The following is a 25276-nucleotide window of genomic DNA, read 5'->3' on the forward strand; positions in this document are numbered from 1 at the left end:
TTTTTTTTATTTGCTATATTGACTTTATTATTCGAATCTGGCGAGAGTGCTTAAACAAGAGTGCTATATTGGAGAAAGGCGAGCAGTAACTAATTCCTCCACTGCTGTACAGACTGAAACAGACTTTTTCTTACTCATCTCTCCTGTCACTTGAAAAAGACTCAGTAACTTTCACAGTTATCATTTAAAAAGAAAAAAGTTCTTTACTTTAGGCTAAGTTTGGAAAATATGGAGGACCTAATGTGCCAAAATTGATGAATTAATAAATATGACTTTAAATAAACCAAAGATAATATTATAACTAAATATAGGGATTGATTATGAAATAATTAAATCAATAATGTTTTTCTTTTTTTTTACATTTACTTGTAAATTAATTGCCTGTGTTATTTACTTTCCTACTTAACTTCCCTGTTGTTGTTAGCATTGATTATACGGTATGTATTGTACTGTCTGTTACTCCAAACGTTTCTGCTCTTCTTTGATATTTTATTTGGACATTGGTCCCTTTTTCACTCATTTTCAGTCCAGTCCTTGTGCCTGAACGTTTTTGTTTGTTAAACCATTTAGCACTGACATATGAATCAGTCAAGCACAGTAAAGGCTCCTAATTCAAGGGATGAACCAGTGTTTTTGTCTAGACATACAGTTAACTTAACAAAGAATCAATTTTAAATTGTATCTTTAGGCACTTTGTTACTAGCAGGCTGTCACAAAACAAGGTAATTCGCAAAGAGCTATTGCCAAACATTTGGCATATCTCAGCATGGTGTGCAGTGTGTCCTTAAAAAATTTGAGGAAAAGTGGAGGACAAAAGAAGAAGTGTCAGGCCTAAAAGAATGATCTGAAGCACATCCTTAAGAAACAGGAAATAATCCAGCAAAGACCTGACACAGGAGATAAGAGATGCATCCGGACCTTCAGCTGATCATCTACTGAACACTGAAGTGTCATCAGAAATGGTCTTTGTGGAAGGGTGCTGTCAAAAATGCTTAAGGAAAGGAAACAGGGATAAAAAGCTGAGGGATGAAAACTACACAAAAACTGGACTGAAAATCAGTAACAATAGGTCTAAACGAGTGATGAATCCAGATTGGTGTTGGAGATCTTGCAAAAATTGATGAATTATGAACACAGAAAAGTGCCATCAGATTTTGATCCACAATGCAAAAATATCTGGAACACATCTGATTAACAACAACTTCATTTTTCAGCATGACAATGCTCCCCAACCAAAATGCCAATGCAGTAAAATCATACCTGCATAGAAAAACACACAGTGGAGCACTATCAGTCATGGATCGGCCTCCCCAGAGCCCGGACCTCAACATTATTGAAGCAGTGTGGGATCATGCTGACAGAGAACAGAACAAAAAGCAGAAACATCCAAAGAAGAGCTTTGAATGTCCTTCAAGAAGCCTGGAGAACTATTCCTGAAGACGACTTAAAGAAAGCTGCCTAAGAGAGTTCAGACTGTGCTGAAGAATAAAAGTGACCATAACAATTTAGACACAGTAATATAAAGAAACAGCAAAAATGTAGATACATAGATATCTAAATGGACCGATGCCTTCAGTTGAGTATTTGTTTCTTTAATGAGTCCATTTATTTTTTGATTACGACTCTCGTTACAGAAGCGCAGTGCATGCCTATAAAAAGTCCACCGAGGAAAGAAATCAAATCACAGAAACAAACAGTCCTGGTCCTCAGAACCCACACCTGATTATTTCTTGATTAGCACAACACACCTGACACCTGATCCAGCTAATCAGCAAAAGAAAGAAAAAACGAGACCTCTGCAGAGCTGGGATTTCTGCCAGGCTATGTTGTTTTTTTTTTTATTTCCAGTCTTCAACTGTCCAGCTCTTTTGAGCCTGGTGCCCGCTACTGCCTCCGATTACTCTTGCTGGCTGACAGGGGTGGAACTCAGCTGTGTCTTCTGCCTCGTCTGCCTCAAGCTTTGACATGCTGGGCATTTCTGAGATGCTTTCCTGCTCACCACTGCTGTAAAGAGTGGTTTATCCAAGTTACCGTAACCTCTCTGTCAGCTCAAACCAGCCCAGACATTCTTCTCTCACCTCTCGAAAAAAGAAAACCCAAAAAAACAAGGCGCTTCGGTTTGCAGAAGTGCCTCTCATTGGATGATTTTGGGCTTCGGAGTATTTGGAGTATATCCCAGGTTATTAGCCCTTTCTAAAGAGGTTTATGTAACTTTATGCTATGTATCCTTATGTATGAGAAAACTGAGAGGCTGGATGTAATATAAAACACAAATTTGTACCTTAATCCTTTAATGCCAAGTATATCATATTTGATACATGGGGATTTTTGAATTTTTGAGACTGCTACATCATCGGTGTAGTAAGCAATAAAACTGAACAAAAATGTCATCTGTAGCAAAAATGAAGCTCCAAATTAAACCTGATTTACGCAATGTGATATTTAATCTCTTTTTTTATTCGCCACAAGGTTTCACAGTTCAAGCCTCAGAGGGTTAACTTTCATACGTTCCACAATGCGTGTCATGTATATTCTCTTTGTTTAACATTTGCTGTGACATATTAGGTGTCATATTCGGTTTGAATTTCTCAGATCTTGGCTTAAATTTAACATAAACTTCAGTTGCATGCATTTCTGATGATTCCCCATGCCCCTGCTCAGTCAGCCTGCCTTGGGGTGAACAACAGGAGCTGTCCATGCTGAAATCCTTCATGTAAGAGAGCGTATGAGCAGCAGGGGAGCTGTCCTCACCCGTGGTGCTGAAACACTCACGCCTGTACAAAGGAGCTAGAAGAAGGACCTTGGGGGAAGGGGGGAGATGAGGGGGATCGAGGGGCAGGGCATCGGAGGATTCAAAGGCATTAGTCCTACTTCATTGAGCTGGGTTCAAAGGTCAAAACCCTGGGGTCACGCTGCAGCAGCGAGGGGACTGCTGCTGTTTGTGCCGCCTGTCCCCTGTGTGAAAGCAATCTGTTTTCAGGGGCTTCATCAAAAAGGCTCCACAGTATGTGAGGGGGTGAAGAGAGAGGTGAGGGAGAGCGAGACAGAAGGAGGAAAAACAAAAACCAAAACAAAAACAGGAAGTTAAGATGACAGAGGAATAAAGCGTCTGTTCACGAGGGAGGGAGACAGATAAGCAGAGATCAAAAATGGGGGAAAAAACGAGAAGGTGAGGACACGACGAGAGACAGACGGTGAATAGTAAAACAGAGAAAATACAGAAAGAAAGGGAGAACAGTGAAATGGCAGAGTGAGTGTGAGTGTTTCTTTCCTTTTTTTTTGCAAGTCAACACAGTGCAACAGCCTTCACACGTGTCCTTGATATGGAAATGCGGAGTCGGGCGCTCAGATCACGTTCTGACAGCATGCACTGGAGGCATCTTTCCCTCCCGTCTGACGCAGGAGGTGAGCACTCTGTTTAAAAAAGCTATGGCAGATAAGGAGAGAGAGGGGGAGTCCCAGAGCCCGGCGCCGTCCCCCAAATCCCTCATCCAGACAAGCTTGATCTCCATTCACAGACACAGAGTCAGCTCCATTATTCGTTTGAATACAGAATCTGCACTCGGCCGTCCAAAGCCTATCACGTAGTTTCATCAGCCAAAAAAAAAAGGCGTGATATAAACTGCAAAAGCGCATGGTCTTTTTTTTTTTTAAAGGATGCCGGGAGGGCGAGAGCGCGGGAAAGCATTCAGATGGAGAGAGTAGTGCGTGCATGCACAATGAGATGATACATTTAAGGGAAAACGAAAATCAAATGGAGAACCTAATCCCTTCTAGAACCAGCAATAAATAACAGGAATCTGGACTGAAATTTTAATCTTTCTATTATTTTAAATTACAATAGGGGAATTACATATTCAGGCACCGATCACAACCGTCAGGTAATGGCATCGATCCACTGCTTTTGTCCTTTCGCCGTTCGGCTGATGCTCTCGTACGCGGTAACCGCCAAAAGACTGAGGTTAAACGTCCAGCTCAGGACACTCCACGGCTGCTAATATGTGAGCATGTGGGCGGAACCTGTGACCCGCTCTTAATCTGTGTAGCCCCTGGGCCAGAGGCGTTTAAGATTTTATGTCTAATTACTTTTACACGTCCCCTCAGGGAATGAAGGGGAGGGGAAAAAAGGTTATGCTGGCTTTATTTCAGGCTTTCCTGCTGCAGCACTGAATGAACATTGAACAGAGAAATGCAAAAAAAAACAAAGAAAAAAGGGTCAAGCGGATCCCCATCCCCCAACCTGAATCCTCCTCAGCCACCCCCTCCTGCTCCGTGACACTACATTAGCGAATCTGCACGGAGTGAAGACTTCCCTCCGGGTCAAGCGGCTGTCTGAGCAGGGCCTGCTTGATTAAGATGGATGTGCATGGCCGGGATGAGGCAGAAACTGCCCATGGCTGCCCTCCTCTAATTCCATCTCCTGCCTGGCAGCTGTCTATAACACTGCTGCCTCTACCTGTAAATTATCCTAATCCAGAATGACAAGCAGCCTACCCCACCTACGGGCACGGCCAACTCGGCGGACCTGCAGTGATGATATGACTGCTGGAGGAAACAGTGTGAGAGAGTCCTGTAGCACCATAAAAGGCATGGACCAAAGCATGGATGCTTATATAAACCCTGCACCCTTCCTGATCTTTGACTTTCACCTTTGATAATGAAGTCCGCTCCGCTCTCTAACGCTTCCCAGAAATGAACCTTCTTCAAGGCCAGATCGATGGGCAGCGGTGACCATGCATAATTTTCCAACCTTCCTTTGCGCTGCCTGCTTTGGCTAAGTACCTTAGCCAAGGTTTAATATTTCAAGGTTTCCTTAAAGGTTTAGTGCAATGAAACCTTTTAAGGAAACTTAATTCAGCTGAAAGCATTCAGAAAACACAGTTGAGGAGAAACCTCCCAATATGTTTGCTCTACCCTCTACTCTCTCACCTCTGTCTCCAGGAAACGCCGCAAGGCCCTCTTCTTTTTGATGCTTTTGCGGCGAACATAAACGGCCACGCTGAGCGCCAGAATGACGATGATGAATAGGCCGCCGATGACTCCAGCTGCTATCAGGGGTGTCCTGTAGAGACAGGGGAAGAGAGAAAAAAAACATGAACACTGCTGAAACATTAAGAAACTAACGAGCACACTGCAATAAAGTGCAAACCTCAGCCAGTGCTGACAAATTATCCAATCTGCTCCAACACCCTTTAGATTTAACCCCTGAAGGTCAAATTGAGTCTTCTGCCGGAAAAATGCGATGCTCGCTTCAAGATCGCCATAAAAGTTTATTAGTGGAGCGGCCCATTTCTGTTGGGCTAAGAGATCGTTTGATGTCAGTGGAGCCATGTGGAAAACAAACAATGTTCTGCTAAGAGCCTTTTTCAGCATCTGCTAGCAGCAATTAAATAGCTTGTTTGTGCCGTGTGTCGCACAGTTAAACTGTCGATTTTTAATCGGGCAAAATGCTTCTAATGTAAGGCTGACACACACTCATCACCGGGCATCTAATACTGAAGCCGCTGATGTTTCATAGACAAAGTGTCCCTTTAACTGCACACAGCAACACTGGATGATAACATAGTAGTCTTGTTTTAAATATTTAATTTTACTGATGCTCCAGTTTTCAACAACAGTCATCTTAAGTTGTTTTATATTCTAAGGTAAAGGAAATGTGCCTGAGGTGCTTGGTGAAGACACCTATGACAGAACAAGGCAAATGTGACGGGATGCCATGATCGGTCTGGGTGAGGGGAAACAGAAGTCCGAAACAGTAGGACAGAAAATCGCACATTTATCAGACAGAAGCTGTGCATTGTTTTCTTCACTTTTTCTCCCTGCTAGGTTAGATTTACGTACCAAAAACTATTCAGTAAAGTCTAAATTATTAGATGTAGGGGAAAAAAAGCTAAGATGAGGTTTAGATACCAAAAACTACTTGGCCGGCTTTACACTCCTATGTGTCTATGTCTAATGCGTCTAAAACTACTTTGTTCGGTTTACGCGCCAAAATCTACTTGTCTAGGATTGGGCATTAAAAACTACTTCTCAGGCTTAATGCTTCTACAACTACTTAGTTGGGTTTATGCACCCAGAACTACTTGATTAGGTCTTTGGACTGAAAACTACTTGTTTTGGTTTACCCACTAAAGATTTGTCTGGCTTGGTGTTCTTTAAACTACTTTGTGGTTTTTACACACCAAAATCTACCTAGCTAGGTTTAGACACCAAAAAACTACTTGGCGGACTTTACACTGCTAAAACTACTTAGTTGAGTTTATGCACCAAGAACTGCTTGATTAGGTTTTGATACCAAAATCTACTTGGCTAGGTTTAGGGATCAAAAACTACTTGTCATGCTTTGAGCTTCTAAAAGTACTTTGTTGGGTTTATGCACCAAGAACTACTTGATTAGGTTATTGGACCAAAAGCTGTTGGTTTGATTTGCACACTAAAATTTATTTGGTTTATGCACCAAACCTATTAAGATAATTGGGTTGGGTTTAGGTGAAAAACAATAACATACATAACAATAACACTGCGGATTTAAATGACATCAATGGGTCCATATGAGATGATTTGCGAGACCAGGGCTGTCTTCGCACAGATGCCAAAGGACACTTTGCACCTATCTCTGAGACACCAGCAGCTTTGACAGCGAGACAGTATTTATTTGACACCCCTGGAATGAAAACCGGGTTGGTTTAACTCTCCTTGCAAGTATTTTCCTTTTTTCTGCCCTTGCTGCATGGCTCATGACTTCTTAGATCACCTCCCCGACTCATGCCTTACTCTTCAAACAGTCCAATCTCCCACCAGCAACCACCCACAATCCTTAATGTGACTGTGGCCAGTCTTTCTCAAGTTGCTCACACCTTCCCTCATGTTGTTGCAGCGACATGCAATAATAAACAACCTCGGACACACACAGCTATTTTTACTACCTTCCCTAACCCATTTCACCAAACAGTCCCACCCTATAGAGCACAGAGCAATTTCTAATTGAAGGGTACTTCCATTTTCACAGGTCAGAAGATAAAAGCCTTTGAGGCTATGTGATCCTTTTACTTGCTTTATTAAAGGAGCCACAGCTTCTGCTACACCGCGCTAGATTTCCTTATAGTTAATCCAAGCCCAGCAACTCATACGAATTAGTTTTCACTGACTTCCAAATTTCAAACAAATGAGAAATTAACAGTACCTACCCTTCGCAAATTGCTTCTCCATCTTCTGAGGTGAATCTTGCTTAAGGCAAGCCTAAAGGTTGGAAGTTAAAAGCTATTTCTCTTCACTAATGATGGCACTAATGCATTTGCCATTTACATACCCCTTTCACTTGTGTCTAGTGTTACGCTACCACTCAATTCTTTTCTTAATAACACTCTTTTCTTTTGTTACCCTCATTCTTCTCCTCTTTCTTTCCAATCTGTATTCCATTTTCCCCTTCTTGCCGATGGCAGAATCAACACAACCGCATAGCATAAAATAACACCTGCTCCCACCTGATACCTGAAGTTGAAAACTCTATTAGTTGTGGAAGCCATTAGCGGCTAATGGAAGACTTGTGTACCACGGTGCTCTGGTAGAGGAAGGTGCCGCAGCATTTGCCATATCGATTGTGATGGACTTAAAGAAGGGGGAGCTTGGAATTTACAAAGAGGCTGTGGGCTTCGACATAATGAGATATACGGCCATGTGGTGAATAGTAATGCGGCAGTTTGAAATGATTAGGTCGAGAGGGGAAGACAGACAAGGAGAAACAACAAATAAAGGAAGTGTAAGGGGTGGGGGGAGCTGTAGATAGGAGGTGAGAAATAAGGAGAAGGCAGGAGGGGGGGAGAAAAAAGAACAAACAAAAGAAGATGAGAAACTGGCAGTGACACAAATTACAGAGTGAGACAGCGCTAAACAAGGGAAAGGACTACTTTAATTAGGAGGATAGGTTTTATAGCAAGACAAGTGACACAGGGTCATCAGATGAGACAGGGGAATAACGCCGCTGTAAGAGCAGAAGAAGAACCCGGAGACTCAGCAAAAGACTCCCAGAGGAAAGTAAAAAGGTCTAATTTTCTGGGTTTAAGAGGACCTCGTGGCTTCTGTTTTTATTGGTATACTGGTTTGGTTAAATTCTAATGACTCCGTCTCTCTTTAGAATTTGCTCTAATTGTCTTTTATGGGTGTTTTAATAGAACTGTTGTCGTCCTCGGGCTGTTTAGGTTCACCACATGTTCTTAACCCTACTTGCTTGCTGTTGTTTTGCCCTTTTGTTAATAATAGTAATACGGTTCTCTGTGCCGTAGCTGGTAACGCAGCTGCTTTTATGTATTTTGGGGATTTCTTGCTGCCACCTGCTCTTTCAGCCTTTTGAACATTTAGTCTTGTATCTTAATAATAATAATAAAATTCTGTATTTTAAAAGTGTGATCTTTTTAATTTGTTTTTGTACTTTACTAAGCCAAGATATAATAGCAGCCAAGTCCTATTTCAATATCAGATCCTGGTTTTATAAAAAAGTTCAACAGTTTGGCAAATGCACCTATGTGTTTCCTTTTAGCACAAAAATCTGGGAGAGGATTAGCCAACAAAAGTAACACACAACAGTGGGCATAACCAGCTATGAGTTAATTGATGTCTGGACCTCTGTAGGATGGTAAAAATTGGCACCTTCAACTTGTACTTTATTTGCATAGCACATTTAAAACAACTAAACCGAAAGCACTAAATTCTCTAAAAGCCAGGGAAAACAGGCGAGCTTTGGGTAACAACATGAAGGTCCCTAAATTATTATCAGATCTGGTGTTCAGGGGGTCTGGTGTTCAAGTATTATAAGAACAGTAGAGGACCTTAGTGCCGTAGCAGGAGTCTGGATACTTAAAAGCTCAGATAAATAAGGGGAGGGGGGCCCATTCAAAGACTTAAAAACAAGCAACGGAATTTTAAAATCCATTCTTAAATAGACAGGAAGTCATTGAAAAAAAGAGTAAAACTGGGGTAATGTGACGCTCTAGATCAGAGGTCCCCAACCTTTTTTGCGCCACGGACCGGTTTATGCCCGACAATATTTTCACGGACCGGCCTTTAAGGTGTCGCGGATAATTACAACAAAATAAAACTAGTACTGGTACCGAAAAAAAGAAGATTTATTCATAACACACGTGAAAAGACCAAGGAAAATCGAGTTAACGATAAAAACAATAACAAAATAACGCTGAAAACCGATAAAAACCCCGAAAAGCATACATTTCACACTTGAGCCTGTACTCTCGCGGCCCGGTACCAAACGACTCACGGACCGGTACCGGTCCAAGGCCCGGGGGTTGGTGACCGCTGCTCTAGATGGCTTTTACTTTGAAAAGACTCTGAAAAGGCCCTACTGTGCCTCTGACTGGGTTGCGTTTAGAGGTGTTAGGTCGAAGTGTGACTCATGACGAATGGTTTCTGCTGTTGTGTAGTAACTTTTTTTCCCAAATGCTTTTTTTTAACATTTCAAATGAAGGGATGATTCCATATTTCCACATACCAGAAAAGGAAAGCTGTTTTTTTTTTTAAGTTTTCAAAATTTGACTGTGTTGTAATGCTTTGATCTAGTTTATTTAGAAGTTTAGGCTACTGGTCAGTGGGGCAAACGTTTTACCCCTAAAATGTGATAGATTAAGTGAAAAAAAGCCTCACTATTTTCTAAACCCTGATTATGACCCTGCACGTAATGAAATCACTACTTGGTGCACTATATTTACCATCTGCCATTCTAATTCTGAGTGTTTAAATGATTCACCGTGCTGTGGATCAAAAAAAGGTAGCGTCTTTTACCCAATTTAACCTGAATGTTCTTAGATATGAAAAAACACTAACGTAGCAGATCAGTGATTGTAATTACAGAACTAGCTATTATGTCAGGAGTCTCTGGTGGTGGTCTGTCAACATAATAATCAAAATGGAGCTAAAACGTGCTGACAAGTTCATTTTTTCTTTACTCTTTCCCACAGCTTTCCATCTTCATACTTTACACAGCTACTTTACAGAAGTGGCTTCCCATCATCAGTTAGTTATTAAAGTGTTATCAGTTTTGCATCTTTTAATTATCAATGAAAAGATTCATTTAAAAGATTTACAATTCCTTTATACCCTCTCCAATGTGATAAAAGGCCTAAAACTGATGTGTCACTATGACAAGTCCAAGTAAACAGATATATAAAAATAAATAAATAAATTAAGCCATTAAATGCACCATGACATTATTAAATAAACGTATAAACAAAATATTTGATAAAGTATTAGAAGAATACTCAATTCTGTTTTCATTTGCTTATGTGTATTATTTCCCCGTTATTAATTGGAATTTTTTTTGTGCATTTCTGCTTCATTACCAAACGAGGAGGGGGCTTTCAGCCTGATTAGAAATTAGCAATCATCTCACCGCAGGATGCCATCTCTCTAAAGGATAAAAAACTGATACCACAGAACACTTCCAATGACAGACGGTCTTATTTAGAATGCTCAAAAGAATGTAAAAAGAAGAAAATAAAAATAAAAACGTGACCAAAAACTTATAAATATACTTAATATAAAGACTGGTGCTTTTAATGGCAGTTTCTTAATGTATATTTTTCTTTTGGCCACCCAAGTACTGCTTTTGCCATCACTGAAAAATAAATATAATAACGAAATTAAAATTAAAAAGTTAACTAAAAATGTAAAATTAAATTTTAAATAAGAAGGACAATATAAATATAAAATATAAATATAAAAATGTTGCTAATATCAGTTTTTCAAGCAAAAATTTACAACATACAAAGGACCAAAATCATCATTTATAATCAAATTAAAGAAACATTTTGTAAATATCTTTGATACTTTTAATAGTTTATTTATTGATTTATTTTGGCACTTTTGGTCCTCCATACACTCTATCCCACATCTGTTAAGGTTTTCAGAGGATTTTTGTTTTCTTTTTTTCCCCCTTGCTGGTTCCATCTACACATATCAGACACAGTCAAAGTAACATAATTGGACCAGACGAAGGCTTAGCACAAGCTTAGACAACAACATAAGATTCCCATGTTACCTGTCAGATGGACTACACTGTTGTTAATGAGCATCATAAGGTACGGGATTTAACAGAAACTTTAATGAGTTTTAGCAGGATCTGATGGTGGTCTCCCAGTCCCACATCACAAATGTATCCTGAGATGCCTTACCTGTCCATCATCCCAACACAATCTTGGAGTCTTGGCCCGACGCACCTGCAGGGCAGAGAAACCAGAGAGATCATCCATTAAATCAGGGACAGGTTATGAGTAAACCTCATGTTGCTTTTCTTCCACGTCAATCAGCTGTCACTGGGCAGGGACCTGTGAAATATTGAATCCCGGGCATGGCTGACCGCTTGTCAATATGACACGAAGAGGTGTGTGAGCTGGAAGGCTTGTTTGTTCTCATTTGGTTCACGTGCTATTTCAATGGATTTCTGGGCTGAGACAAAAAACCCAACAAACATCCCAACATACATCATTTAGTTCAAACCAAAGTGCTGTTTCAAACCTATGGGGAAATCAATGGGAAAGAGACAAATATCAATCTAAAAAGAAAACTTTCAATAGTTATAAAAGATTAATAACGGCAATTTAAAAAAGAGCACAATAAGGCCATTTCTGACTCCACTGAGCATTTCCTCATTTTAGCCCCAAAAAACAGTAATGAGGTTGAGAAATGTTGGGTGTGAACTTGTGATCTAAAGTTTTAGAGAATGGAGGTCAAGATTCACATATTCTGGTATGACAGGATTTACTGTCGGGCCTTCTAGTGGTATTAACAGCCACCCTCATTCCTCACACAGCTTTATAAAGTGGCATTTACCTTAAATATGGAAGCTGCAGGGATATTTCTTAAAAGAATCTAAAGCCTTTTATGGCATACAGTTTTATTGCAGTGGTGTTATACTGTTTGCATGTCTGCTTGATAAACGGCTGAGCATAATGACAGCTTGTCAGTGAGGAAAAAGGAGCCGCCCAAGTGATGAATACACAGATAATAATCACCTAAATATGCAAATCTCCTCAGCTCTTTGGGGTTTTTCCGCTCTCTGTATTTACAAAAATTTACATTTACAAAAGCAGCTTTCAAAACCCACCACACGCTACCTGCCCAGAGACACGTGGCAGATGGACAAGACTTCCTACTCCCTAAAAAACAAAGTAAAGCATTAGAATTGATCAAATTGATAGATAGCAGCATGTGTTTCCTTCAAGGATTGGTGGAGAGAGAAAAACAGAGGTAAAAGAGCAATGTGACTGTATACGTATGTGCGACAAGCTTTTTGGAGTTAACCATTTTATTGGGTAAGCTATCTGTATTTTGGGCGAGGCCTGTATGGGTCAACCCATGGTGGAGCCTTTCGAACGCATTGACCTCATTATACATTTCCTTGAAGATTCTTCCTGCCTTAGGAAAACCTGATGCCTACACTACAACGTAGAGTATTTGAGGGCTTAGTTCAGGGTTAATGCTGCGTTTTTATTGTTACAAAAATGTACTTTTCACAAGGGTGATGGTAACTTCTGCTGCAGACCTAACATTCATGTACAAAATCACCACCTACTGATCAGCTGAGTTCCTAGATGATCTTGTGGACTAAAGTGGATAGATACTCGGGGTATCTATGGTTTTAAGATAGTCTAAAGCAGGGCTGTCCAACTCCAGGCCTCAAGGGCCAGTGTCCTGTAGGTTTTAGATGTTGCCTTGATCCAACACAGCTGATTCAAATGGCTTGAAGTTCTCCAGATGCCTGGTAATGAACTAATCATTTGATTCAGGTGTGTTGACCCAGGGTGAGATCTAAAACCTGCCGGACACCGGCCCTTGAGGCCTGGAGTTGGACATCCTGGTCCACAGCTTCGCTATGACAACCATCAGTAAGTACTGCATATCTCATCTAGCTGTGTGCGATGTTATCAAAGTCTCAGTGTAGCCTCAATGTAACATGGCAGCTACATCTTATACCTTAAACGTTCTGAGCTTGTATACAATTTGCAGGTAAGCCTACTTTACCGCTTTTAATTATGCTTTATTCTTTCTTTGCACATCTTGTTTTTCAGTCCAGTTAACATCAGTGAGGTTTCTGCTGAAAGAATTTAGTCTCTCCAATGTCTACAATACATGTTTCCATCACATTTATTAAATTATCAATCATTTCATTGTTAATTGGCCCTGCCGTGAAATGTTTGATGACTGAAAGGAAGAATGCTGTAGTGTTTCTTGTGAGGTATCACTCTTTATCTTTCGAAGAATCACATTTATCTTTTTCTCCAAGAACAAGAAATACAAGTTTATCTTTGTTTCTCCCTATCGGAACAATCAAAGCAGGATGGTGGTGAAAGCACAGCGATCAGTAAGAAGTGTTGTTAACACTAGGTAAGCTGGAAGTGATTAGAGTAGACTCTTAGCTGCTCATTAATTCCAGATCCTTGAGTGGAGGACTTTTGAACAACAAGAAAGACACAGGAGAACAGGTTTTGAATGCTCCGGTGTGTGTGCACGCGAAGGCTGTGTGAGCACACACGACACAACAAATTGCTTAGCAAATTAGGAGAGCAGGCTAACTTTGGAATTAAATCGGTGACAACTGTGGCTCCTCAAAAGTCACTTGGTTGTCAATTAAATGGTGTACCAAATAGCTAATTAGCAAGTAATCAGTGTCTGTATCCAGTGTTGTGTTGTGTGTGTGTGTGTGTGTGTGTGTGTGTGTGTGTGTGTGTGTGTGTGTGTGTGTGTGTGTGTGTGTGTGTGTGTGTGTTTTCAATCAGTTTTCTTTCTGCATTAGCAGAGAACAAAGGACTTTTCTGACAACAGACACAACAAGCCAGGGATTATTTTTTGTCAGGAAAGTCGTCTAATGAGTGACCTGCCATGTGAACGTGTCCTTAAAAAAGGTGCCGATTCTATACAAGATAATATTAATATTAATATATATATAATATTCTTAATATATATATATAATATTCTTGATCTTCAACTTGTGTATCTGTAAATAATTTGTACCTTTTCCATCCTTTGTCATCCCCTCTACTTCGAAAATTCTCCTTTCCATGTCTCTTTAAAGCTGCACTGATACTATCAACATTTACAGGCTAGCTGCAGTAAAATAAAATGACCTCCTGCCATGTTAGAGAAAGAACATTAAGTTCCTTTCTACTGCACATCGTCTCGCCAGCCCTGTTGCTAGGATTCAGAAGTCTAACTTTGTTTGCAGAGACCACCGACAAGCTCCACCTCAGCACCTCACTCATCATCTTCTGTCTGTCTTACCAGTCCCCACTGTTCGGCTTCTTCCATAATAGTCTCCCCACTAGCAGAAAATCTAAAAAGGCCTGGGCTCAAGTTCAAAGCCAAAGCCATACTGGCTTCAAAAAACAAGCTTTAGAGGATGAAAACATAAACAGGTAAGAACGGTAAATTTTCCCCACAACCACAACTGCCATTCTTTTGAAGACTTATACTGCTTTGGCCTCAGTATTAAAGTATGTCGGGAGAGACGTGACGGCTAAACTATTACTTATAACTTTGATTGGCAGGCATTTTGTAGAACATTAAGAAACTCACATAAATTCACTGTGTGTTTAAATCTGCCACATTTTATTTAGTTATTTTATAGTTTAAAAAGGAACAGAACACATTTAAAACTAAGTGCACTGGTGATACCTAGCTGCTAATGTACATCTGTTGTCTCAGAGCACACAGACAGTACTCAACTTCAAGACAACAAAAACAGCACATAAATAATATATTATAATATATGATATATAAAAGTTAATCAGTGATAAAATTCAATCAATATGAACAGACAGATAAAAGGCTGCTGGTGGTTGCGCTAAACTTAGCAAAAAAAGTGATGTTATCACATCCTTCAGAGCATTAGGGCACAGGTTAACCTTTAGGGAAATAATACTTTTGGATTTGTTGGGTAGAATATGATAGGAAGGTTTACACCGTTTTCATTATTTTTATGAAAAAAATAAAGCTAAGGACTAGCTTAGTTTAATGCTAACTGGCTTAGTTTACTGCTAAGCTAAGACCATTAGCTTAGCAATAAACTAAGCCAAATAGCAAATAAGGCTAAAAAAAAATAAAAAATATTTGGCTCTGTGCAAAATTATATACAACACAAACATCTGCCCAGTTTTTGGAGGTTGATGGGTTAGCTAATGGGGACATTTATAAACCTGTTTCCTGTCTCTATACATGGCTAAGCCGATTTCCAACTAGTTTTGGCTACTAGCTATCATGGTCTGGGTGCAGTGTTGCCAACTCCTCAGTAAGGAAAATCGCTATTGGCTGTCCTAAAACTCGTTAGAAGTCGCTAAATGACGTCATTGCCTAATTTGCATAATTGGTCATGCTAATCTAATTGTAACCTATGTTGTTGGTGAGAGAAATAACATCGTGGAAGAGACATAAAGTGAGTAAAAAACGTCCTAAATTGCATCTAGAGTTTATATAGAAATACAAATTAAATTTCTTTTAGCAATTATTGTTTTTTTTAATGTCACTATTCCAACCCTGCTCCTTTACCCGGGCTTGGACCGGCAAAAGTGACCCGAAATAGGCACTCTGGTGGAGTTACTTTGTGTGTGTGTGTTTATAAGTAGTTTTAAACCTTGTGATCCACAAAACAGCATAAGAGTAAAAGAAGAACTGACTGCGTTACAGCACCCACTGCTTGTTGAGAGTAAAAGCAATACGCGCTTTCACGTCTTTTTTTAGAAAAAAAGTCGCTAAGGGGTCTGAAAACTCGCTAAATATAGCGACAAAGTCGCTAAGTTGGCAACACTGTCTAGGTGTGTGGCTGGAAAATTCCGCTGAAGGTCTGGACCTCCCTGGTATCCACCCATGGGCAGGGCCTACAGTCTCCCTCACCTGAAGCTGATTGAGGCAATTAGGTTGGAGATTTAAGCTGCTTGCTGACACTGCTTCCTCGCCAGTTTGTCAACTACCCTATGTTGGTAACCAGCCCTCATGCGTCATGTCTATGATTCTCAATGCGTTACTTACCTTGCAATCTTGTGTTCTAGTTACTCCTGGAAATTCCATCACACTGAACCACTCATCTTGGAAATCTGGTTAACCCGCCTGCTTTCAGAATCATCTCCTTGCCTCACCTGCCTGCCCTCCTGCCCTTACACCACCACAGGATCTTCACCGCTCAGTTACAGCTGACACACACCACCAAACCCACCCAGACCGCACTACCTCTCCTTCAACGCTTCCATCTCCCACCTGCACAGTAAGACGAAGATTTTCATAGCTTCCATCCTCTCCAGAACTCCTCATTGGCTACCGCTTTAACACTGCTCTCCTCTCTTCCAGTACGTAGCTAATCACCAGCCAGCTGCCGTTGCTTTCTTGGACCTGTCCCCTTGCTTTATCCCTTTCCCCTGGCCAAGACCCTCACGCCCCATGTGTCAAGCCTAAAGCCAAGTGCCATCGTAAACATCATTCTTGTGCTAGTTAATAAACCTTTGTTGAAACCTTTCCTCAGCCTCCGCTTTGGGTAATCTGCACGTGGGTTTGATTTTTGGTACTCGGCCTCCAGCCGTTTTGTGACACCAGCGTAATGTACTAATGAGGGTGCTGTCAATCTAACTGTTAGCAAGAGAGCAAATCTGTATATTTTCTGAAAGTTAAACTATTACTTTAGTCCAATTTTAAAACCCACTACTTATATGCAAAACAAGACACTACTAATAGCCACTTGAGGCTAACTCCAAAAGTGAGCCATGATACACCCCATGTTAAAATCCCCAACTTTACAGCAGAATTAATCATATTTATAGCTTAGTATAACAAAACAGTTTAGTCTCTAATGTCCTGTTCTGTGACAACTATATGATTATTTTTTAAATACGAAACTCAGCCTTTTAAATTACATTATGCCTTAAAGAAATACACGAGTAGCTAATTGGATATAAAGTGGCAAATTCAACTCAATTTAAGAATATTCGTGGTGTAGATGATTATGTACCCTCTCTCACTCATAATGCTAGAATTAAGGCTAAAAAACTGGGCTCAAGAGACTAAAAGGTTCAGCTAAGTGATTGCCAATTTTTTTTAAAAATCTGTCAACAAATATCAACAAGTGGCTATCTCATTTTCCCAGGGCCAGATTCCTCTGTCCTTACGGCTTGTTTTCTCAGATTATGGGTCAAAATGAAAACATATTTGCAATGATATGAAATAGAAAAACAAGCAATAAACTGTCATTTTTGTACAAAGTCTCAATAGATTAACTGAATAACTGATTCAGTACTAATCCCCATTATCATCTCACACCTATTTTGGCAGCTATCCCTGGATGAGTTCTAAATGTGCTTTTTACAGCAAGCACAGACAGTTTCCCCAATTTTTATTCAAATGTAAGCAGAAGATGGCAAATGCTATCTTGCTCACTCCTTAATGAGCTAAATCTGGTCCTTTTTGGATCTTTGGTGCATGCAGCTCTTGTTCACTCTTCCACCTGCTTCTTTACCTAGAGCCAGCCATTTTTCCTCTATGTCTTCTTTATCGTTTTCCCACATCACTCTGCCTGCTGACTTCATATCTCCCCTACTACTGTCTGTCCCTTCATTCATTCATTCAGTTCATCTGCACTGTACCTTAAGGGTCAATACATTCCACCCCTGACTGGAGGGCATCCCCAAATCTAGCAACAGGTCAAAGAATGTAGCACCTGCAAGATTAAATCATGCTCTCTCCCTCTTTCAGTCCCCTCTCCTTGGGAGAGAGGTGGTCCTTGTCTGTTATACCTCCTGAGTGCAATGCAGTATGACTCCATGATGCTTTTAACAGCATAAAAGCACCAAAGCCAGAAGCTGCTCAGGGTAACTATGAAGGCGAGTGGACACTTGAAAGAAACGGATTAACTTTTATACATAGACACATCTTTATGTATCATCCCTCTCTTACCCCTGGGTGCAATTGGCATGGCAGGGATGACACTCGTTGTTGGCCTTGGCGTATTTGAAGATGAAACTGTTGGCTCCCTGCAGCCCATCGGGGCACTTCTCTACGCAGTTAGGGCCGTCTTTGAAGTGGAGGCATTTTACACACTGGTCTGGGCCCTGTGAGGAGAGCACAACAAGGAGGAGCGAGATGAGAAGATGGGTTACAAAGAGGGTGGTAGACAAGGGGTGAATAAAGAAGAAGGAGGTAAAGGTGGCAGTAAGAGGAGATAACATAAAACAAGAACAAAATAATGGGTGAAGAGCTAAAAGAAACCAGTGGAGAAAAATAAAGTTAAGAAAAAGTTCATGGAAATTCATACAGTGATAATCCCACATGAATCCCAAGCAATGATTTATACATTGTATTGCAAAAAGTATGTGCTCGTGTGCCTTAACACACACATGAACTTGAGTGACCTCCCATTCTTTATCCATGTGATGTTGGCCCACAATTTGCAGCAATAACAGCTTCAGCTCTTCTAGGAAAGCTTACCACAGGTTTAAGAGTGTTTATGAGAAGTTTTGACCGTTCTTTCAGAAGCACATTTATGAGGTCAGACAATTATTTTGGACAAAAAGGCCTGTCTCATAGGCTCTGCTTTAATTCATCCAAATTCATTTGTCCTTGCTTTGTGCACTGGTCATGTTGGAAGAGGAAGGTACCACCCCCACACTGTTCCCACAGATGTCTTGGTATGCTGATGCATTAAGAGTTTCTTTCACTGGATCTAAAGTAATCCCCCCTCCACCAAACTTTACAATTGGCACAATGCAGTCAGACCAGTACTGTTCCCCTGGCGACCATCAAACCCAGACTCTTCCATTTGATTTCCAGACAGAGAACTAAGATTTGTCACTCGAGGAAACATATCTTCACTACTCTAGAGTCCAGTGGTGGGGTGCTTTACACCACTGCATCCGACCCTTGGTGATCTAAGGCTTAGATGCAGCCATGCTGCCATGGAAACCTGCGCCATTAAGCTCTCTACGCACCGTTCTTGAGCTAATCTGAAGGCCACGTGAAGTTTGGAGTTGGTGATTTCTGTGCACTATGTGCCTCAGCATCCACTGACCCCAGTGTGATTTAGTGTAGCTTCTACTTTGTTCTAATCCCACTAACAGTTGACGATTGAATATTTAGTAGTGTGGAAATTTCACGTCTGGACTTGTTGCACAGGTTGCATCCTGTCACATTACCACACTGGAATTCACTGAGCTACTGAGAGTGATGCATTCCTTCACACATTTTTGTAGTAGCAGTCTGCATGTCTGGATGTTTGATTTTATACACCTGTGGCCATGAAAGTGATTGGAACACCTGAATTAAAAGATTTGGATGGGAGAGTGAACACTTTTGGCAGTATAATCCATGTTGAGCTAAAGTGCCTGGAATTTATTCCACTGTATCCCTGATAAAACTGGGAAAATGGTTAGGGAGTCAGGTTGTGCCAAAAAAAAGTGCACACTGAAAGTGATGGAGGAGACGACAAGAGGTAAGTGAACACGAGCTCAGCTGCAGCAGGAGCTTGAATAAGTTAGAATGGGAGCGGAAAACTGACTGTACACTTTGTGTGAATGTCTATGTGCATGTGCACGAAGTGCTGACAAAAGTATAAGCTTAAAATTACACAGAGGTGTGTGTATGTGTGTGTTGTGAAGAACAAGTTGCATTCTGGCGGCTGGGCTTTTCAGCTCCACGCTCTGCTGCTAACGACAGCCACGGCGACCTGATGGACAGCTTCTCACCACTTGACACATTTAGACACACACCATCAATAAACATTATGCTCACTTTGCGTAGTTGCGTGTCTGTGTGTAAGCAGGGCAGATGCATACAGATGTCCGAATGCATTTAAGTATGTCCGTGGACACTGCGCATGTGCGTCTGCGTGTGACTGAGCACCCGTGGATGATTGACTCTGGTGTTATTCACTGCTCAGCTGTGACCAGCATCCCAACGTCACCAGCCTTTGTGCATCCTTGAGGAGCTGCTCTCTCTCTCTTCATCTGTTATTCTCTCCCTCAGACAGTCATAAAAGGTTAGTCACACAGTCACTAGAATCCGTGAAACAAGTCATGCTGCACATTAGATGCAACTTTTTCGTAATGAAACATTGCGCTGTAAAATCAGCTTCCTGTACAGTTATAGATCGTACCGACATTTGTCCCACTACAGTATTTATGCCACCAGGATTCAGAATTCATCATAGTAAAGAAAAAAAACAACAAGCAGGTAATTTAATTAAATAACAGTATTGTAATGGATATTATTGGATGTAATCACTCTATACTGTATGTGAGCACAAGTAATTTAGTCCAGGGGTTTTGAAATAGCTCAGAAAAAGTTTCCAAGGACATTCTCATAACCACGTGGATGTACCTGGTTTCAAATTCGCACGTCTTGATAACGTAGAATAAGTCACATACACAATATGCACAAATGGCCATATCTTTGAATTCAGGTGTTTTCAATCCATTTGACAGAGGCGTATAAAAACAAGTACCTAACCATACAGTCTGCCTTTATAAACATCTGTGAGAGAATGGGTCGTCCTACTGAGCTAACTGGAACAGAGTGCAGTGCTGTAATAGGATGTGGGACCAGCTCCCAGTTTGGATTCGGGAAACAGACACCCTCTCTACTTTTTCTTTTTCATAACGCTTATAGTTGAATCAGGTGACTCTGAATCCTCTCTTAGTTACAGTAGAATATGCCTAGGCTGCTGGGCGCTTGCCATGATGCACTGAGTGTTTCCTCTTCACTCAGTCATGTTTATCTCATTTCATCTCTGGCTCTCTTCCACAGAGTGTCTTTGTCCCGTCTTCCTCCCCTCACCCCAACAAATCGTGTTAGAAAGCTGTCCCTCTCTGAGCCTGGTTCTACTGGAAACTTCTTCCTCTTTAAAGGGAGTTTTTCCTTCCCACTGTTGCCTAGGACTTGCTCAAAGGGGATTGTTTAATTGTTGGTGTTTTCTCTGTACTATTGTAGGGTCTTTACCTTTTAACATAAAGCACTTGGAGACAACTGCTGTTATGATTTGGTGCTAGATCTATAAAACTGAATTGAATCACGCTGAAATTGAATTCATGTCTTGCTCTTTCAGTATTTTTTCTGGCCCCTGGTGTCATCCATATGTATATTTAAAAATATTTATTTTGAAGGTGAGCTGTCTCACCTTCAAAATAAAAATTGCTGTAGTAAGGCACTGAAGGGAAATGTTCTTTGTTTCTGGTTCGAACTTTCACCACACCTCGGGAATTCGTTGGTGATTGCTGCAATCACCTGTAGTTTTATATGAAGAATAGTAACTTGTCTGCAAACAATCTGCTGGTAACCAAACAAATCACAAGGAGGGTTTTGGTACAGCATCCTCATTGTGAAGGATTTCACCTGTCAACAGCCAGCAACCTCAAGGAACCGCTTAGCAAACGGTCAAGGAATACACATCGCTGACAGAGGGTCGTTGACCAGTCTCTAGACTTTAGTTGACAATAATTCTGATCATGTCCTGAGATCTGTATTCAGTTACAACATCTAGACTGATTTGTCAGCTTACTATATTTTCTTTTTATGCTTTTTACAAGTACAAAGTACAGAAAATATATAGTAATTCACAGGAATTTTAGCAAAAACAACCGCAGTTATGTTGTGGGGATTATTTTTGGCATATGTGGATTCTTCTGCTTTCCAATCCCTTTAATCATCCTGCAACTCCTGAGACGTTTGGCAACCTTTTCTGGGCGTCCCCGCAGGTTTGATACGAGCACTGGCGTATACCCTAGCATGATAATGATGCAGCTGCAGCCTTGCATGAGCAGATTTGTTTGCATTTGGTGTTGCTGCGTACAATTTCTGTGCACATGCATGCAGATGTGCATGTTCTCCACTGACATTTCAGCAAGGAAACATTTTGGAGAGTCGTATTGCGATCATTCTAAAAGTGACTTTACCGGAAGGTCAGAATCTAATCTCATTTTGCTTTTTTTTTGACTGTGTGCATGGGTGCTTGCCAAAAGCATGCCTCCAAAAGTAGCTACAGTACTTTATCATCCCTCCCATTAACCTACCATTCACCTTTGCAAACAGTACTTATATCTTCGGAAATCCTGTGTGCAAAACACAGCAAAATAAGTTGGAAATCCACTTTGGCACGTAGAAGATAGTCCCCTATCTCGCACAGAAAAATGAGGAGTGGTTTTAATCTAAACAGCTTATTTCCTGTATTTATAAAATGTATTCTTAAGTAAAAAGGAAGTTGAGACTGAGGGTCTTACCGGACCGAGACATGTCACAGTGTTTCCATCCATCTTCTCACATTGGCTATCACACGCCAGGCACACGGATCCATTGGCAAATTCACGCTCTTCCCTGATAAATAAGAAAAATGAAAATAGGAATGCATGTATTATAGATTTGAGAGCACAGTGAAATATTGATTAAGAGCATGCTGCAAGTACGAGCTGTACATTGAGGCCTTTTTCAACAAAATCAAGTGTGATACAACAACCGGTTTATCTGGGTCATCTCCAAGATGCAGTGCCCTCTGCTGAAGGGGCATGCAGGGCAGTGAGCTACCTAAAACTATTTGACCAGGTTAACGGCTTAGTATAGTCAATATGCTTACAGAGAAAGTCCATGAATAATGAACGTCTTTTTAAATCATAGGCAAACATGAGGGGATGTGTGGAAGGTGGAGGAAGCAGGAGAAGAGATGGTGGGAGGGAAGGAGGAACGGGAAAGATGGTAGGAGAGGCCACGGAGAGGGCATTTAGAGAGGGAGTTTGCTTTTGATAGGACCAGAGTGAAGAGACAGAGGGAGTGTGTGATAAAAGAAAAAGAAAAAAAAGCCAAACACATTTTCTTTTCATCCCGTTATCAAAGAATCACTGCGGTTCCTGCAACGTCTAAAACGCTTCAGTCAGCCGGTTAATGTGTACTTTATGTTGGTTTTGTTTTTTTGGCTTCTGAGGGGAAAGAAAGTAAACAATAGAGCTCGATATTGGGTTTATACACTGCAATTACCCTGGCAGGAGCTCCACATAGCCCCAGGCCTTACTGTTGAATCCTTATATGTGTATATTGGTGTGTTTCTGTGCGTGATTGTGTGTGTGTGTCTGTGTGTGTGCACTCGCATACTCTCAATCTAAAAATTCCTGTCTTGTTTGTGTCCGAATCAGCGCATTATCTTCACTTTTGAAGTGCGGCGTCTCGGGCGGGCGGAGGCAGGCTGCTGTCAATAACAACTGCTGCCGATCAAAACCACTTTTCACATCAGAGGGATCGATCAGCCGATGCAGAGGACAGACGCTCTCAGAGGAGGATTCGCCCAGTTACAAACAAACCTCTTTCTCACAGCAGCGGGATAATGAAAGGGACTGTATGTGTGTGCGCGTACACGTGCATGATTTTTGTTCATATTTGCATGTGATGCTATTGGGGTGGAATAAAGAGTCCACAGATTCCTCCTTGTGAGCTGTTTTTATAAGATGTGGCACTGAGAATTTTGGATCTCCTGCGGGTATGTGGGTTTTTATGCATTTTCATGTGGGTAATATTAGATGAAAACTTTTTAGACTCGGTAGTTTTAAAAGCAACAAAAAAAAGAGAAACTAAACATCCTGACACTCTAGTGTTCAGCTCACATTAAAAGGCAATAAAAATGAAGATAAAATCCCAGATTTCCCTTTGCTGAGCCTTTATTTCAGGGTAGTTTTTCTTTAAATGGTCCTATTGATTCTTTATGATCACAGCAGTTTGTCTGACACATCCAAAAAGCAGAGTGTGTAGGCTACAGATGGTCCTTTTATTAATGATGTTTTCAGTGGGAAACTCCCATAGCTCTCTTTGCATTTCTCCCCCAGCTTTTTTTCCCTTGTTCCAAAATAAATTAGATTCCTCTCTCCGAGGCACTATGCAGGGGAATCCTTTAGGGGGGAAAAAGGCCTAGGCAGTGGAGAGATATCTCTTTTCTTGGTTGGGGTGGAAGAAAAGATACATGGAGCAGAATGGGTGAGAGACAAAGACCTCTGCAGTCATGCTCTCTGGGGTCATTTCCATTCCTTCAAAGCCGTTCTTCCTGATTGGCCTCCTTCACAGCTGGTAGTGCGCGCCAAAGCCCCACTGGGGGGATGACCTGATGGGGGATTAGTCCTGTTTTGGTGGAATTTAAGCAGGGCTGTGGCCGCTGTTCAGAAATCCAAACATCCAAATAGCCACAGCACGGTCAACCCACCAAAGCAACTTTTTAATTTTTTTTTAATTAAACCCATTCAGCTCCTCCCTCACTCGCTCCCTCCCTCCCTCCTCCCCCAACCCCAGTGGGATTGCATTTCAGTCCTCCCTGCTCACCCCCAAACTCCTTTGCTCTCTCTTTGTTTTATTCAACAGACGTATAAACTGAAGGGAATTAGTGCCTCTTCTCATTAACAATGGAAACACAGAAGAAGAACGAGCTGAAGAATCTTAAGGTTTAAAATCACCATCCCGAGAACATTTTTAATGAGCTAACACTAAATTCTTGAGAGATATACAGTTCAGTAGCTTCAGAACAAAGTGAAATATTAAGCAAATCTATGCTGCATACAGCAAAAGTGCTGAAAATAAGCAGCGCCATGACAATCTGCTGTCCATATCCAGTCATTAAATTAGTGTACAGACTGTGGAAATAAGACTAAAATGATTTTTTAAAGGTGAAAACTATATATAACTCACATACCGTAACAGAACAGTATTGGCTGTACCCACTTTTAAAAAAAAATCAATTTAGATATGCCATGATGTGGCTTTTTTATGCAGATGATATGACTTTCTTCAACAATTCAACAGTGTATTTGTATCTACTTCTACAATCTTCAAGACACATGCCATAGAATAAAGAAAATGTACATAGCAAGAATAATGATATTAAACACAGTGACCCCATGGCAAACTCCAGTCACTGGGGAAGATTCCTTGACCAGTATTCGAAGCGGTTGGTAAAAAGTTTGGTCAGTCGCATGTTGCTGCAGTCGTATTTTGAAATGAAGGGATGGACTCATCTACAAACACTGTGCACTTACTCTCTGAGCTGCAAACTGTGAAAAATGCAACACAAGCCAGAAATTAAAAAAAAGTTCACTTTTACAGAAAAAAGTGCCTCAGTGCCACAACTTTTACTTGGAAGGCAAACTGTCTACATTGTTTCGCACTTTATCAAGTTGTACTGCCCTGCGGATAGTAGTTGAAATAGATAGTACGGTAGTTTTCGACCAATTTCACCCAGCAGGAGCCAGAAACTGCCAGGAATCTTTGCCAACCA

The 25276-nt window shown here is 40.9% G+C and overlaps 1 protein-coding gene across 1 annotated transcript in view; it reads right to left on the reverse strand.

Moving 5' to 3' along the window:
• LOC102192330 (receptor tyrosine-protein kinase erbB-4) overlaps window positions 1–25276 on the reverse strand; it is a 373080-nt gene that overhangs the window by 62660 nt on the left and 285144 nt on the right. The window contains exons 14-17 of the mRNA XM_013913172.1: window positions 22254–22347; window positions 17941–18095; window positions 11181–11225; window positions 4930–5062 (exon numbers count right to left, since the gene is read on the reverse strand). Of these exons, the coding sequence (XP_013768626.1) occupies window positions 4930–5062; window positions 11181–11225; window positions 17941–18095; window positions 22254–22347 (427 nt within the window). The remainder of the gene's footprint in view (window positions 1–4929; window positions 5063–11180; window positions 11226–17940; window positions 18096–22253; window positions 22348–25276) is intronic.

Source organism: Pundamilia nyererei, unplaced genomic scaffold, assembly GCF_000239375.1.
Source record: "Pundamilia nyererei isolate P.nyererei 1_Seehausen unplaced genomic scaffold, PunNye1.0 scaffold00118, whole genome shotgun sequence".
NCBI classification, from domain to species: Eukaryota; Metazoa; Chordata; class Actinopteri; order Cichliformes; family Cichlidae; genus Pundamilia; species Pundamilia nyererei.